The sequence below is a fragment of the Styela clava genome, chromosome 7, assembly GCF_964204865.1.
Source record: "Styela clava chromosome 7, kaStyClav1.hap1.2, whole genome shotgun sequence".
NCBI classification, from domain to species: domain Eukaryota; kingdom Metazoa; phylum Chordata; class Ascidiacea; order Stolidobranchia; family Styelidae; genus Styela; species Styela clava.
Genome location: NC_135256.1, coordinates 16,082,168 through 16,096,466, shown reverse-complemented (window position 1 = coordinate 16,096,466; position 14,299 = coordinate 16,082,168). Strand labels below are relative to the sequence as shown.

The window sequence follows — 14,299 nt, the reverse complement described above, 5'->3', positions numbered from 1 at the left end:
TCATTATAGGCCTTTCGCATTTATGTTAAATGTATTATGGCGCCATAAAAAATTTAATTGCGTGGAATACGAAATTTTGAAAGCCAACAAACGTATGCGCTAATCCAGGAGTGGGCAAATTACGGCCCCCGGGCCGGATCCGGTCCGTTGAAGTGATTCATCCGGCCCAATTGTGCCTGCTGAAATTAAGACTATAAATTTTTTTTTTATGGATATAAATTTCTCTTGTAAATATCGATGAAACTAAGGAATCGTTGGCTGAAATAAGTACCGTAAAACATCACGCATTATCCACACTTGAATATAATGTGCAAAACGAGCCCACATATACCTCAAACTCACCCATTCTAATTATTCCGAAGTATGAAGATTGACAGAAGAAAAAACAGATATCCTCTAACCTATTCAAACCTACGAGCGCTCTCAAAAATCAGCACGAGCAGTTTCTACGGGGGCCTATCCAGGAATCATTCAAAAAAAGGGGGGGTCCAAAAATTCCCATGTAACGGCTTATAAAAACAGGCTCCGTTATTGCGCAACTCGTCAAAATGGCTTTTAAAATAGACTTTTCAGGGGATGATGATTTTTTTTTGCGTAAGATATTCAATCTATGGCCGATACGGGCATTTGTTATGTCTTGCGATATTAATTTAATTGTTTTCATCGTAACTCGCCTTTGCGCCACTTGCGGTAAAATGAAAGCACTAATGATCTAAAAAACAACGGCAATCTGCTTACATAACTAACGAAACAAACTACCCGATCATAAATAAATTGGATTCGAATTTTTTGACCTTGGGATTTGTCAACTTTGCTATTCATTCGGCACTGAATTTTGATTATTTTTAAAATATCGCTGTCGGAAAAATCTCAGGGTCCCGAAGAGTACAATGCGGAAAGTATTCAATCCATGGCTGATACAGGAATATTTAAAATGTCTTTCTTTATTATTTTAATTGTGTTCAATGTAACCTGCTGTTCCGTTGTCTGAAAATAAAAGAACTACTATTTTAAAACGCCGCGGTCATAAAAATGTTTGACAATGTGTCCGATTACATCTTGTTTCGATTCTCTTTTCCCGATAAACAGTAACATTTTCAAAGCCAACCCAACATAATGTGTGCCGTCAATTTTGCGATTCACAATGTCTAAAAAACATTTTTTGATCTGTTGCGAGCCTGCTAAAACAAAACTTATGGTGTTTCCCATAGTTTAATTTTTTACTATTTTCCAATGTCGCTTTTCAATCAAAAAATTTCGGTTGAGGAATCACTTCTTTATTATCTTTAGCATCTCGTCGCCGATGATAATAATAATAATAATAACTCGTTTAACAATCTCAAAATAACAATCTCACAATTCAGTGCCGGAAATAAAATGATCGTCGTCCTCGTGGAAGGAGACATGCACAACATGCACATGCTGATTGAAAATTTGGATTTCGGGAGAATAGATACCAACGTAAAGTAGTCCGGCAGATAAGGGGACCTTTTTGGCCCAAGTTTGAGTTCAGAAATAAAGTTTTTTTTATTTGTGATTATTCATCTTGGGGTCATTGCCCATCATTTCTACATGGGTGTGGAGTTTGCTGCCTTGAGCAAATTTTTTTTTTCACGGCTCGATATTTGTATCAGTGTTTTTCGTCAAACCTGTGCATCATAATGACGCAGAACCTGAACCATAACCTGTTACAATACTATCTTGGTGCACAAACTACGCAAGCAGCAAATTTACTAGGAAATAAAATCAATTACTTTTAGATATTTGTTGAGCCCAGCTTTGGGTCGCGACCCATATACAGTATATGGAAATACTGTCGAAACATACGCGTAAAATAAAGAGTACTATTTTTCGAAATACCCGTTTTTGTTGCAGTTAACAATACAAGCCTGCTAATGCAGTCGCCAATGGTTCAAGTGGATATACACCCGGTGGAGAACAGTCAATTATTTGTTAGCGAGAATTGTTATGCAGCGGGATGATCACGACGACGCTGTGAAAGATTATGATATCACGAGAACAAGAATGAGAAAATTGCTACATTTTATAATATATCCCTGGGAAAGAATGTAGTTCATTCTTATGTTCCATGCCAAGGCTTTTCAAACTACCAAAGACTCTCAACACTTTTTCTTCTTCTCTTCTATAAAAATACATTGTTATTATATATTCGCATTTCCATCTGTTTGTTCGTGCTCCCAGATAACCGATCAGCGGCCTCCAAGGAGGACGGGGTTCCCTTTTAAGAAACCCTGTCATAAACTAAAAGAGGCGATCGTGCTTCTCTTGCCTGTTGTCATGCTGTCTCTGGAACCAGCTACAACAAAAATTTCACGGAAACGGATTTTTAAATTTTATGACTTTATTAATATTCTCAACAATGAATGATATACGGGTGGTAAAATGCCAAGTTATTTCAACAACATTATCATGTTTTGCAATTTACAACCAATATTTTGTATGTAACTTTGTTTGACAGAGCGCAAAGAGCTCTAACTACAAATATCAAAAATGTGAGGCCAAAAAAGTCACACTACAACATTTTCAAATGTGCTGTATTTACGATGAATAACAGGTTCACCAAAAAGAATTACATGGAAAATGGTAAAATAAAGATCAATTCAGCAATATCTACTTGGTGATATGCATCTGCTGATAATTTTATGTGTTTGTTTCGGAAGTTTAATAACAGAATTAATTGTGGTTGTTGGGGATGTTTTAAAAAAAAAAGTTGCATGGAAAAAAGTTTTCACACAATGTCAAGGTTTGATAGTAGTAGAGAAGTAGAAAAAATACTCCCATGTTTTTTTTATTTTTATTTGATAACCACGCCACAGAACTTCCCCGATAAGTATACGCAGCAATTGCGAGAAGCAGAAATGCCAAGATTGCAAACCAATATTAGCAATTCGTATATATATTCGCGCATTCCCATCTGAACAGAGTGGAAAAGATTGTACCCATCACCACACTTTAAGAACTATGTCAGATGAGCGTCATATTATCGAATATCAGTAAAGGAATAGTGCAATGGGAAAAGACATATAAGGCGGAACTTTCAGTAGTATGCAATCAAATAATCTTATTGTAGAATATATATTTAAAAACATTTCGTCACGCCAATTGCAGTCCGAAACTTTTTGTCTCAGGCTGAGCTTAGATACCAATCAATTGGCACTCATGTAAACTGGTAAGACTGTATAAGGCACGCGATGGAGCAGATACTAAGAGTATCCATCCCCCAGCTGTCATTTGAGTGGGTACTGCGGTTTTTATTGCAGATGTTACTGATCTTTTTGTATTTAAGATTTACTGGCATCACCGATTCAAGGATGTTGGAAACCAACACGCAATATTACAAAACTTACTTTCAACACGCGGTTTGAATGAATGAGAAAGCTGAAATTAGTATTCTTCAGAACAGCATACAAATTCTATGGAATGAAATCATACACAAAAGCTCGTCAAAAACCTATAGCTCAATAATCAAGTGGAATTTGATGCATGTGCGCAAAAATGTGCGCGTTACTACGTACAACCGAAGCACGCAGGAAAATGGGTGTGATGTACTAGTATTCCAAACGTTTGACTCAACTATGTTGGCATAACAGGTGCACACCTTGGTTTTGCATACGCATACCTTCTATCTCCACAAGGATATATTAATTTTGCCAAAGCCAATGCAGCACTGAAAGGTTGCATTCTTCCAAAAGAAAACACGTTACACATCTTTAGATACCAGTGGATGGCCTTGTTCGGAGTGAAAGACGAGGTCAAATATTCCAATCCAGTTCAACTAATAAAATATTTCCCAAGTCCCTAAGCCTTTAAACTAGGAAAACGAAATGCGCGCGGCAACGCAAATGTAGTTTGAAAAGCTCAATAGAAAGTGGCTAGATGCTGTCGATGGATCTTGGCTTGTATTAGTGAAATAAACTACCATTTATTTTACTAAAATTAAATTTCTGGCATTGTAAGGAGATTCAATGTTACTATGTATGCAAAACTAAACCATGTAGTTTTTAACAAAAAGGCGCTCCTGAAGTATTCGTACTATAATGGCGCACAAACTGAACACAACCCCTCACCTGTTTACCAGGTGAGGGTTCAGGATTTGCGTCATCTTGGACCGAATACTGTAAATCCACTTAAAATTGCTCAACATTATATACTCCACACCCACCTGGGTATCATTATATATGTCATATACATTATATCTAAACAATAAAAAAAACTTTATGTCCCAAAACAATGTTAGGGCCCGATTCTGCCGGACTAAAGGTGTTTACTGCCTTAATAGCACGTCGCTCTAAAGAAAACAATCGACGATTTTATCAAAATGCAATCGCACGCGTTATTAACGATTTTTCAGTCTTTCTTGGAGTTCCAACCCTTCCCCTGACTACACCCCTGAGCTTCTAGTCTGATTTGAACAATGTTTGGGATAGGGTGTTGTTTTTTATCAATTCTAAAAAAACATCGTGTTTTCAAACAAGGGCTTGTCTTAAATCAAATTTTTTCCTGGATTTTTTAGTGAAATACCCCTTGCATCGCCGCAAAACCACGCCAAAACGTTGCATTCGGGCGTAAAAATTCCTATTTTGACTTTTACTTCTATTGCATACATTTATCGCGACTTTCGTGACTTCACAAAAGTCAAGAGATTTTAACCGGATTGTTTATCCGAGATATCAAAGGGACGTTTTGAGTAAGAAAAATCATGAAAATTAGCTCACAAGCCTACTACGATAATGAAGAATATTCTTACATCGACGGCGGATGAGACACGCTAGCCTGGCCTATGTTAATTGTAAAAGTCCTCTGATGCAAAACGCCTCAACTAATTTCGAGTTCATGTATTGATATTTTTCTCATAAAATGAAGGCATTATTACGGTTAATACTGTTTGGTAAATTTATGCTTAGCAAGCTTTGTTTTAAGGTTGAAGTGATAGAGTTTTTCAAAGTTATACAAACTCATTTATTCGATCGCATTTCAATTTTCGCAAGGTGGTTTCGTCGCAGGGTCGTTTACGAAATGGCGTTACGTTATCAGTTGCGTCTTACTGCGCCAACCACTGAGCTACAACCTGAGAAGGTGTGCATGAGCCTCTATCGCTATTTGTGGCGTTTTGAAGAATTTATTGCAAATAGGAAGCGCTTGGCAAGTTTTTACGTCCATTTTTCTTCAGCCTTTTTAATACAAAAAAGTCAAATGGTACAGCCATTTTGAACAAACCAGGCAAAAAAAAATTGATTTAAAACAATTGTTTAAAAACAATTCTTTTTGAACAAATCCCTAGGTTTGGACGCTTGTATTAGGCTACATCAGTTCCATTTACCATTGTACCCCTTGGTATATTAGATGTACATCATCTGGTACGCTGTTTTTTGGTTAATAAACTGTTTTTATTTATAGTTTGATATTGAGCCACCGGCCCAGTAAGCAAGTCTATTATCTGGAACCGGCCCACTCAGAAAGAAATACCCCCACCACTGCGATAATCAAGCAATTAGATTGGATAGTAATTAGAAAACTCAAAGCTGTAATTAAATTTCATGGCACCAGAGTATGGGGTTTTCAAAATGAGACAAATTCATTTATTCCACTGTTTTAATTTATTTCGCCATAAAATTTCTTCATTGAAAATTCTACTCAGTAAATCGTTTAACAAAATCACGGCCGTAAGCGTAGATAATCGTTAATTTTTTATTATGCAAAACGGTGAATAATTCTAATTTTTTGTTATTATAAATTTTAATTTGTGCATACACAGTTTTGATGTTCAAAATGAACGTCATGCAAATAAACCTCTGTAATGCCATTAATTTACAAATATGTTATTAAAAGAACACAGTGGTCAAGGCCGGATTTATTAATAGAAAAGGTAGGCTGAAGCCCGGGGGCTTTTTCAAGAGGTTCATCAAACTGGAAATTTAATTCACTGCATTGACCAGAGGGCTAATTGTTCTCGCATAAAAGTTCGCGTTCAAACGGTTCATACCAATCGATATATTAGCGCAGTTCTGATCCTTGCAAATATCATGACCATGGACAAGTATTTCTGTATATTAGTCCTATTGCCATTAGCCGTTGGTGAGAACGGATTATCTGGTTCAGGTTGGTGATTTAATGTTTGAAAATAGCAAATGCTGAAAGTTTAGTCTTTTTTAGTCTAGCTCTTTTTCCAAATAATGAAATTTATTGCTCTATGTATTCCGTAATCAGTGAATGGGACACTCTTTGCTTATATTAGAAGGACCATCAAACGTAAACCAGTTTGTTATGGCAAGTTTTTTATCTCAGTTCGACCTAATTTTGATAATTTTCCATGGCACTATATCATGTTCACTTGAGTATCATGTCTTTGGAAATAAAGCATTCTTGATTCATACAATACTTTGCAGATAAAATCAATATTTTATTTAATCCTGTGTTGTATTTTTTTTATTTATTGAAGATCTACCCCAACTGAACAAAAATACAAGTCCCACTCTTTTTTATGTAAAGATTTAATTGATTTTCAAAACAAAATGAAGCAGTATTATTTACCTAATTATTATCATTTCAAGTAGTGATTTGGTCTATAACTTGATTAGTTTGAATATTATTTTGATTTTTGATTGAGTTATACAAACTCTAACCATGAAAATAAAGTTGACAAATTTTCTCTGTACTTTATATCAATCTCAATTTCATTTTTTCTACATGTAGGAGCATCATGCTCAGGAGGGGAGTGTGCAGCTGATAATGAAATTTGCTACAGTAGCAACGACGATACTCTCAATTGTTATTGTCCGTATGGCTTTATGGGTGACAACTGCGAAGAACGTAAGGAATATTTGTTTGTTATATGCAATTTTGTTCAATGGTTAAATTGGTAACAATTTTCGATTTAATACGATTTGTTGACAACGGTAAGGAAAACCAATAAAAAGAAAAATTCGAATCCAACGCAATGCATTTACACAATATCAAATTCTAAGAATAAGAATTATATTATGCTCTTATATATCTCGTGTTCTACAATGTTCGTTTTATCACTTGAATTTTCAAACAAAAATTTAATTAGCCTTAGTGTTTTACTTTTTCAACTTATCCTATTTTGTATAACGTCATGTTGTTAACCACAAAATAGCATTCAGTAAAATACAAATTATTTAACCTGAAATTAATTTACAATATCAACAATAGAAAATAGACGAGTTGAATCATGCTTTGTGTTGAAAAATACACACATAGTTATGCATGTACGCTCAATTAAATCCGCAAATAACTTGATTTGTTATCAATTCATAAGCATTAAAAACGACATATAATTTTATTGAACTTTGATTTTTGAAAGCAAAAGTTTAAAATATTCACCATTTTACAGCGGATACCAGCCTCATTGACGAAAAGTGTGAGATACCAGATAAACCAGAGAATACTTGCGATGACTCGGATATTCCAGACGAATGTGGAAGTGGGTGCGGAGAATTCGGTATTTGTTGCTCATCTGGATGCGGGAGGAAGTGTACAATTAATCCAGGTTAGTAACGCTTTGTTTCGTGAACAATTCTTTAGACTGTTCTAACAATTTCCTCGTAATCATACGAATGATCACCCATTACCAAGTAGTATGGAAAGTGTATTGGACACAATAACTGAGTTTTTTTTTCATTTTAGTAAAGTTTCCAAAAAAATACGAATTTTAGAGACATTGAATTTTTTACAGTTTAATTGGTAAAGTTGCACACAACATGAATTAAGTTTAATTTTAAGAAATTTGCTTAACAATTTATTACATTTTCTCGACGAGATTTTGCAATTCTTTATTTTTTAAATAAAGTAAAAAGGTATAGAATGTTACCAAATTTAATGTTAAAATAAACGATCATCGCCTCAAGCACATACCAAATGATGAATGAAGAAGGACAAAACGAACGGTACAGACCAACACGGAAATATTTAGATAATATCTTCCGAAAATCAGTGCCTGTCAGCGTTACGTTATCATAATTGCACAATCTCTATTTATAAACAAAGATCATCCCGTACAAAGTGTATCAATAACTATGAATTAAATAGAATTGTCGAATATTTAAATATTTATTCAATTTCAGTAGAACATTTTTTTTACAAAAAACAGATGCCAATCAAATTAACTAGAACCAACTAGAATAATTCGAGTGACAAATTGAAATAAAACAATGTGGGGGGTGGGTCAACAAAATGAGACGATTCAAAACAACGTCACATTTTCTTAAAGAATTTGCGTTTGTTGGCAGCTGTGTTTCATTTTTAATTTTTTTTCAATCACAGAATTATTTAAACTCACAGAAAGAGACATACAGAAAATTCAACATATTGCTATCTTTACAGATAAGTTGAATGCTAGATGTGTATTTATAAGCAATGCTTTTGGTTCATTTTTATCAAAAAAAACATTTATTTGGTGGGTTCTTACGCAGCAATTCATGGCCAAATATTCATGCCGAATATTCGAATTTTTATAATTTCAGAACTAAAGTGTACAACAAAAGCTGATTGCAAACCAAAACAAGGATGTTATAAAGTAGAGGAATACTTCGTCTGTATGTGCGCGCTTGGATTCGAAGGAGAAGATTGCATGGACCGTGAGTATTGGAAATATTGAAAAACGTTACCATGTACCTTCAAAAAAGCATATACCGTATTTCCCGGCGAATAAACCAACCCGACGGATAAAAAGAGCCCGTTTTAGGCCTAAATGTTGTTGTTTTTTTGCATATAAAAGGTTACGTGCCAATGCACTCAGTTTCGTTGACGTGATAACAAGGCACGGGATTCAAAAAAAGGAAGGGGAGGGGTATAAAAATCGGAAATTTATATGCAACAGCTTCTGGAACGGTCGTCAAAATTGCGCATACGTTTTAAAATATCCTATAGTGACTTTTATGTCGTAATATTCAATCCATACCAACTACCGGTATTCGAACTGTCTTTCAATTTCAATTTAATTGTGTTCAACATAACTCGCATTTGCGTCGACTCACTACCAAATAAACGCATTACTTATCTAAAATAACACGGCAATCTGCGGACATAATAATGTGAGGTAAACTACTTGATTATATTTAGTTTTGATACATACGCAAATTTGTTCTCGCTGGTATAAAAAATCCCTAGATCTGCTATAAAATCCCAAAAAGTACAATAATGAAGGACATTAAAATAAAGTATATACAACAAAAATACTCGTTGAAAGATCCTATATTTTCAACGGATATGTAATGATTTTTCTATTCAATCCATAACCGATAGGAGCATATTTAAAACAGGTGATTTTATTGATTTAATTGTGATCAATTTAATCTGCGATTGCGGCAGTATAAATAGAATCACTACTCCAGAAGACAATCTGTGGACATAAAAATGTGTGGTAAAGTGTCAATTATATCAAGTTTCAATTCGTTTTTATGCGAATTACTCAAATCAGAGCTTCTCATGCAACACTTATTCCCCTCGATCGCAATGCTGCCGCTCAATATTTTGAAGATATGTACAGTAAGAAAAATTTATAATAGATATGCATTTAAACGATATTTGTGAAAATCCTCTCCGAAAACCGATTTCATGTCGTGTATTATTTTACACAGCCACTGCAGATCAACGATGTCCATTTCCGAGTGATATCATTGACGTTTGTGAACAAGCAAACTTTGACAAATGCTTTGGCAATGATGAATGTCCCACGAGACACATATGCTGTCCATCACCGGACGCCTGTTCGAGCACATGTTTACCAATAGGTAAGATTTTATAACATTGAAACTAGACGTACCAACGTATGATAATCTGAAATAAAATAAAGTATGTATAGTCTCACTAAATAAGGCTGGAAGATGACAAATGTGAGTTTTAACACTTGAACGTTTTTTTTAAACTATTTATATTTTAATATAATCAGGCTGTGATAATGCCGAAGAACTAAAAACATGCACGGACCAGAATAAACTATGCATAAACGACGACTCTACCGATGGTTTCAGTTGCTTATGCCCCCTGGGGTACGGCGGTTCCATGTGTGAAACAGGTGAGCAGTATGTTCGCGCTGGCACATTATACGATTGAGAAACATCATTGTTGCAATCATGGGGTAACAAATGTTTTATTGAGATCGCCAAAGTATGCAATTATAAGTAAATGAACATAATTGAGCAAAGCACCAAGTTAATTAATAGATATGTTTACCTAAAATATGCGCTTTATGAACACGTGATGCTGTATATTTAGATGTGGTGCGTCCATGTAACATTCTACTAAACACTTTATGGTCATCTTCTTATACACAAAAAATCAAACTTTCTTTCGCAGGAAGTTGCAAATTCCTATTAGAGATCTTAAAAACTGGCGATGGATTTTTGTACTTTTCACAATCTCATATTGGCATCGAAGCTTAGGCATCTCGAGTGCAAATCCCATGCCAAGCACCTATACCAGCAGGGTGTAATAAGTTTGAAAGGCAATGCCAGACGGAAAATATAAATAGCCTCTCCTCACATATTGTTGGACATCAGTGGATTATTATACGTGTTTTTTTCGGGGGAAATAGCGTAAACAAACGCCGTATAAAAAGCCTTATTTTAATTTCAACAGTTGGAGACTCTAAATTTTCCCAAAACCTGAGCGTTGTAAATAAGTAAATTTTGTGTTTCAATAATAACTCTCATCATCGAAGTGATAGATAACTCACATAGCACTACTTTTTATTAATGGCGGTTTTTGAATAAGCACCTAATTTTATTGGTTATTTAATTTATTTGTTACATTCATTTTATTTTTGTAAGTACATTTGTGCAGCAATTTTGGGAAATAGGTAATGCATGGCTGACTGTTGAGTATAGGTTAAACCTTAATTTTTTTGGGAGTAGGGCAAAACCAAAGTATAAATTGTGTTTTATTATGGGCCAGATATTTTATATACAAGAGTAAACTTCGTAATAAAAGCCTCAATCTTGTCAATTTTTTTATATATGTATAATAAAAAATATTAATAATTGTGAAAAAACTGTGGCAACTAGAAATAGTAAACTGTTCATCTATACTGCAGGAGTTTCAACCTTTTTCTTGTCAAGTACCCCCGAGTCACGAAACAACCAACGCGAACCCCCGGTAACCAGACACCGAAAGCCGTGAATTTCGCATTGGTGGGTCACAATTACAACAACGAAACACATCAGGGAAAATCTACGTTTTAATCGGCACGCATTTTCCTCTGATAGTATTAAAAGATATTAAAAAACAGCGACACACAAAAACTCGACTGCCGTCCAAGTACCCCTGGAAATCTTCTCGTGAACCCCTGGGGGTTCGCGAACCCCAGATTGAGAACCCCCGATCTATAGAAAGAAATAGAAAACTTTTATACTATTTTATTATACTATTAAATATTCTAATAATAAATCTAGCAATATCCGATTTCGATGAAAAATGCGAGTTTCCTGAAGTCACTGGCGATACCTGTGTCGAATTCGAGGATCCACCGACATGTACAAAAAATGAAGATTGCGAAGATTCCAAAATCTGCTGTTCAACAGGATGCGGAACTAAATGCGTAGACCCAGGTGAAAACGTTGTGTAAAAGAAATATAATTCATGTTTTGTTTAAAGTGAAGACGGAATTATAAAGCATATATGTGATTTAGAATTCACATATATCTTCTACGTTTGTATAAAATAGACACTCTGTGAATATAATTTTCAATATTATTAGTTATCTTGCTTAAGGGTTATATCTATTTTCTATGTTGGAGTCGGAACAGAAAAACTAAATCCCGTTTTAGTGTTAATTAATTTTACTTTACATTATCAAATATAAATTAATTTTATCGTTTTGTTACTAACTCAAAATTTACTGAAATATTTTGTTAAATATTTTTCACAGATTCACCTACCCGCGCGCCATTGAATCCGCTTTTGATTGCTCTTGCCCTATCAAACCGTGGGCGTCAATCTCCCATAGTTCCAGCACCACGTGCACCTTATTGTCCATCGAACCTATGCAGTCAACTAGTTTGTCCCAAAAATGTTGGCGCAAGATGTCAACCGATCTGGGGACGATGTGATATCCATTTTTATGACCAGTATACCAATCAGTTGATTACACAGTATTGTAAGTAAAATTGAAAACTATATATTCAACAATTTCTCATGTTACCATCAAAAATTATTGATTCAGATTTTCTCTGAAAATAATAGAAAACTCAAAAGAGTACAAATGCTTTTCATCGTGGTATGGTAAAATGATAAATGTCTTATCTCTAATTGACATTTGAAGAACCTCGACCTTGAAATTTCTTATGCGCGTCCGTTTTATTGCAACTTAATAGATCATAGTTTCAATTGTTATGACAAGAGAGAACAACAGTAATTATTTTTATTATAGGTCAGTGCGACAGAGGTGTGCAAGAATACAGGACTTGTTTTGCCAACAGTTGTTCTGACATCTATGGAAGACCATTGGTGTGTCACGGGAATCCCCACGCAAAATGTCGCGTAACAAGATGTGGATCGTGTATGGCATATTGGATTGATGAACGTACGGGACAACGCGTTCAATGTGCCTGAGTATTAAATCCCTCTGTTATCTCAAGTATATATCAGCAATTCAATGATTTTCTTGCATTTTTGTTACTTAGAACATTTCAACAACGTTCACTCATAAAGTTTTTAGTACGGACAAATAAAACCAAGGATTTCTACTTATTGATACGCAGATGTGATTTGCTGGGATTTGCCCTTGAGATCGCACATATCTGTGATAATCAAATTTCTCATTTCATATATATATATATATATATATATACGTTTACATTGCACGTATACGTGGAGCAGGTTTTGAGAATACATGATATTAGATTTTGATTTTCTTATACTGGAATATCGATCAACTTGCTTGTATTAATGGAGAATTCCACGATTAGAAGTTTACCCAAAAGTAGGTATACAGTTATTAAAAGTAGGGTTTAGGTCCAAAAGTAGGTTTGTAGTTCTCATTTAGGCACTTTTAAAGTTCAAGAATGCTAGCTATATCGTAGACATAGAAACTGTTTAATTACTTAAGTGCTCAAAATGTCCTCCTCCAACATTGCAACATTCTTCACACCTGTCCAAAACACTCTGACACACAGTACGGCACAAATTTCCATCTTCATGTGTTACCTTCCAAGCAGCTAGAAAACTAATGTAAAATTCAAACTAGATTTACTATCAAAAAAAAATAAGCAGTTTTTGTGGTACTTAACAAGTAACATAAAGTGAACTGCAAGTAGCTTCACAGATCATAAAATAGTTTAATAACTGTATACACCTACTTTTGGGCCACCCTATATATATATACATGAGAAGATTATTATGATTCGAGATAACGAATAAAATTGACCATGCAATTCTACCGCTTGATTTATTTCTGTCGAGTTTGTCAATGCAGAGTTTAGACATCAGATCAAGTAAACAATATCAAGTAATATATATACATAAATATACAAATAGCTTGATATGGCCACATGTAACTCGTTGTGAATGTCCTGACGTTGAGCATTATAAAATTAACAGCTACCTAGATTTAGTGTGAAGGCGCGAAGCTGGAATGAGAAAGATGCAGCGTTTACCAGACAAGTCGGTCTTTAGGATCGCGATCACAATAATGATAAAATAAAAAAAACTTTTCAATCGACGCATATTGATATATATATATATATATATATATATATAATATGTTCTTACACATGGGTATTTTTAAGTCAAATGTTTTAATATGGGTTCGAATATACCAGGGGTAGCCAACACGCTGAGCGCGATCGGCCTGTTTTCGTCAGCATATCGTGGTATTTGTTTATTTCTTCTAAATCTAAACGATGTGGTAAACCAACTTCTTGCCGATTACTAGGCCAGTAGATAAGAATACGTACAAATGGACTTATATTGTTCTTCTGCCTTACCTGTAACTCACGGAGTCCTACAAGGATCTTGATTGGGACCGACCTTATCTTTTATTTTTTGTTGATGACCTTGCTCGTAGCACTACATTATTTTTTTAAATTGTTCGCTAATTATGCAAGTTGTTGATAGTGAAAATGAAGTAATACAATCAAGAGCAAACATTTAAATCGAAAAGGTAGCAAATTGAAGGAAACTCAAAAAACTAAATTTAATCTTTAAATGTTGATAAATCAAGAAATATGCTGATAACACCAATTAAAAAAAAACTCTGATTTAAAAATTGAAACAGGGAGAGCCGTTATTGAAAATATTAATTTCTATTAATATCTAGGCA

At 34.5% G+C, this 14,299-nt stretch overlaps 1 protein-coding gene across 1 annotated transcript; it reads left to right on the top strand.

The window, feature by feature from the left end:
* The first annotated feature begins 5,963 nt into the window (after positions 1 to 5,963).
* On the top strand, positions 5,964 to 13,412 carry LOC120327909 (uncharacterized). Its single transcript, XM_039394280.2, has 9 exons — positions 5,964 to 6,120; positions 6,715 to 6,831; positions 7,376 to 7,531; positions 8,505 to 8,618; positions 9,621 to 9,773; positions 9,932 to 10,057; positions 11,433 to 11,588; positions 11,909 to 12,136; positions 12,410 to 13,412. The coding sequence occupies exons 1-9, from the start codon at positions 6,045 to 6,047 to the stop codon at positions 12,589 to 12,591; spliced, it is 1,308 nt and encodes a 435-aa protein (XP_039250214.2). The 5' UTR covers positions 5,964 to 6,044; the 3' UTR covers positions 12,592 to 13,412.
* Positions 13,413 to 14,299: the final 887 nt, after the last annotated feature.